General features: G+C 39.8%; 1 protein-coding gene across 1 annotated transcript in view; it reads right to left on the reverse strand.

Annotated features, from left to right (window-relative positions):
- LOC119592678 (E3 ubiquitin-protein ligase RBBP6-like) overlaps positions 1 to 671 on the reverse strand; it is a gene marked incomplete at both ends in the record, with an annotated part of 2,865 nt that overhangs the window by 258 nt on the left and 1,936 nt on the right. Inside the window, 1 exon segment of the mRNA XM_037941592.1 lies at positions 1 to 442. Within this exon segment, the coding sequence (XP_037797520.1) occupies positions 1 to 442 (442 nt within the window).

Below are 671 nucleotides of genomic sequence, written 5' to 3' on the forward strand. Positions count from 1 at the left end.
ACCCTCAAATTCAGTTCCTAATTCATCTGGCAAGCCCTGGCCATCTCCTTCTTGATCAACCTCACCTTCCTGCTGTTGTTCTTGTGGAGGGACTGGATCTTCTTCCATATTGTCTTTAGCTTTGCTGATACCATTTTCATCCAACTGAGTCTCTGGCTCAGGAGATGGCTCCATTCTCAAAGACTCTTCTCGATTTTCCTTATCTGAATCAGCTCCTCCATTTTCCATTATCCCATCAGCACTCTTTGGCCGTAGTGGGCTGACTGGTGGAGTTGATGTGGATGACACATTTTCAGTGATCTTAGGCTCCAAGGGACTGGCAGGGGCAGCAGGACTTCTTGGGGGTGTTGGTGTATTGAGTTTAGGAAGCATGTAAGGTGGGATGGGACATAAAGGTTCTGTTGCACCTGACTGTCGGTCCAATTTTTTATCTGTTATGAACCTGTAAAGAAACAAGAAATATTGTTGAAAACAAGAACTGAAATATCAGTTGTTCACTTACACTACATAACATTTATCACATATTGTATATTATCAGCACTACTGATAAGATTCATTGCCTAATAACAATAATGCAAAAGCACTTCTTTGGGAAATCAATTCATATAAATCATCAAAAATAGCAACAAATAATGAGTTATGGTTTTGAAAAATCTGTATATCATCAATTC

This window comes from Penaeus monodon, chromosome 30 (assembly GCF_015228065.2).
Source record: "Penaeus monodon isolate SGIC_2016 chromosome 30, NSTDA_Pmon_1, whole genome shotgun sequence".
NCBI lineage: Eukaryota > Metazoa > Arthropoda > Malacostraca > Decapoda > Penaeidae > Penaeus > Penaeus monodon.